The 2,613-nt window shown below is 54.2% G+C and overlaps 1 protein-coding gene and 1 pseudogene across 1 annotated transcript, besides 3 other annotated features; both read right to left on the minus strand.

The window, feature by feature from the left end:
* Tc00.1047053479481.10 (mucin-associated surface protein (MASP), putative) lies at window positions 1-790 on the minus strand (the record flags this gene model as incomplete). Its single annotated transcript, XM_797659.1, has 1 exon — window positions 1-790. A coding segment is annotated over one exon (790 nt), but the record flags the coding sequence as incomplete, so codon positions are not given.
* Window positions 1-2,613: a sequence feature (heterozygous, non-Esmeraldo-like haplotype).
* Window positions 45-175: a microsatellite.
* Window positions 376-502: a microsatellite.
* Tc00.1047053479481.5 lies at window positions 1,025-1,684 on the minus strand (annotated as a pseudogene).

A 2,613-nucleotide genomic window follows, 5' to 3' on the forward strand; every position in this document is an offset into this window, starting at 1 on the left:
TTTCGTTTTTTGTGGGTCCATCGCTGTTTTTCGCGGAATGATCATGCTGTTGATGCTGCTCCTGTTGTTGTTGTTTCTCTTCTCCTTCTTCGTGGTTTATGTTGTTTTCGTGTTGTTCTTGCAGCTGTTCCTGTTTCTTTTGCTGATCTCGTATTTCTTCGTGTAGATGTTCTTGATTTTCTCCAGACTGGTGTTCGACTGAATTATCGTGACTTTGTGGTGCTTTTTTTGCTTCATCTTCTCCGACTGTTGGAACTCGTATTGCTTCGTTTTCTGCTTTTAAAAGAGGAGGAGGAGGAGGCTCATTTTCACCACCAGAAGAAACAGAAATTTCATCGGTGCCACCACCCCCAAGAGAAGTTCCACCGCCACCCCCACCACCAGTAGCACCAGGAACCCCGGCAGCAGCAGTACCAGCGGGACCAGCAGGATCAGCGGGACCAGCAGGATCAGCGGGACCAGTGGGACCAGCGGGACCAGCGGGACCAGCGGGACCAGCAGCGTTGGAATTTTCTCTTGAACCCAAATCGTTCTGCATTGTAACAGAAGTAACTTCTTCATCCGACGCCACAACGGCAGTAATGGGCAACGTTGACCGAAATAGCACTGTAATCCCCGGTTTATTACATCCACTCGGCGCATGAGACAAATCCGTGCCAAACACTTCCGACGCCATGCAGCCACCCACTGCGTTGTTGTCGCGGTCCCCCGCATAAACGCTGCCGGCACAGCACCACAGCACGCAGAGGGCACACACCAGCAGCACACGGCCAGTCATCGTCATCGCCATCACTCCTGTCACTTGCGTGTAGCCTTCAGCACAAACTAACAACACGTCAACGCAGAGCAAAAGCAAAGAGAGACAAGTCGCACAGCCACGCACAGTCCAATCCAGCAATGAGAGTCACGCACCACAACAACAATTGGGTGGGCGTGGTTCAAAAGCGAAAAAAAAAAGAATTTATTCTCGTCAGCGCACCGTTCCTCACACTCCCACAGTCACTGTTACTGTTATTCCCGTTCCTCAGGCCCTCACAGGCACGCCACGCTCACCCCAGCACGTGCCCCTCCAGCACAGGCAGTCAGTAATGCACTCCCGCCGCGCCGCAACGTAAGCCACCTCCTCCCAGTCCAGCAGCTCCGTGTCCGCCACGTCCCTCACAATCGCCGCCATGCCACCGCCGCGCGCCACACACAGCGCCACAATGTCGTGCCGCCACTCTGCCCCAACCATGAGCACAACGCTCAACACTTACTGGCTCACGTGCCCCATGCGCTGCAACCACACGCGGATCAGCCTCACCGCCACGCACCGCATCTCGTTGTCCTTCTGGTTGGAGCACACTTCCCATCCTCTCAGTCCACGGCCTGGTGCTGCAAGAGGCTGCCGTGAGGAGCCACGTGTGTGTGGAAGACCCCAATGCGCGGAGCGTAGTCGGCAGCCACCCACGCTCAGTTCCTCGCACCTCCCCGCTCCCCCAATCGCCCACACACAAGGGCGGTGCAGTGGGAGAGAAAGAGAAGTCCGCCGCACAACACACGCAAAAATGCACACGCAGCAGCAACGCCATCCACGTCGCACTGCAAGAAAGATACATGCGCACCGCACACACACAACCGCAGGGGAAAAGAGACGGAGCGCATCCAAGTCCAGAGCACAGTCCTTCACTTCCCTCTGCCATGACAAATTGGCATGGCGCCTCACAGCAGTTTGTGGCGGATTAGTGTTCCACACCCACAGTGAGGCACGGCGCACACCATCCGCTCTCCTCCGAGTGCACTCAGCAGGCCGGCGCCCAGCCACCCTCTTGCCATCGCAATGGGGAACACAAACAATCGTCGTCGCGGACCATCGGTGCCTCTAGCAGGAAAGAAGAAAGAGAAATGGAGGCATGTCAGCAGCACAGCCAGCAGAGCGACACTCAACGGGACACGGCAACACAAAGCGACGGTGAGCACAGCACAAACGGAAAAAATCCGCAGCGAGTCACCCAAAAAAAAAAAAAAAAAGTGTTAGTCCAGCGGAACCCAGAAAATTAAACAATTGTTCGGGCAGGACTTTTATTTCTTGTGCCTAGAAGCACATGGCAGCCGTGTGCATACATTCTGCCCGCACGAAAAACGGAAACTAAAAAACAGATCTTGCTGTTCCACGAGCCCACACAACACCCTTCACACGTCATGCGGCATGTGGCCTGTTCCTCCGGTCCGCCTTTGTGCACTCGGTGGGAGACACAGCAGTGAGGCCGGCACCGTGTGTGGGCAGCAAAAACAAAACAAGAGGATAAACACGTCACTCATGACAGTGTGCAGCAACCGACCATTAAATAAAGAAACAGCAAGGATACTTATTATTCCAGGAAAACAACAAAGCCAACAGTAAAATGTAAATAATAAAAGAAAACACGCAGAGAACGCGGCGAATGTTCTCCGTGAGGAGTCGCAATTCCACACTCTTCGGCTCACAATACCGCCACAACTACACACAATCCTAAAAGCAGTAGCAAAACCCAATACACGCACACACGCACCGTGCCGTCAACAGTCAACTCAAGCAGTGTCAATTTCGCGTCGTTGCGCAGGGCAAAGCAGTCGTCATGTAGACTCCCACCG

Source organism: Trypanosoma cruzi, genomic scaffold (genome assembly GCF_000209065.1).
Source record: "Trypanosoma cruzi strain CL Brener 1047053516309 genomic scaffold, whole genome shotgun sequence".
Taxonomy (NCBI): Eukaryota; Euglenozoa; class Kinetoplastea; order Trypanosomatida; family Trypanosomatidae; genus Trypanosoma; species Trypanosoma cruzi.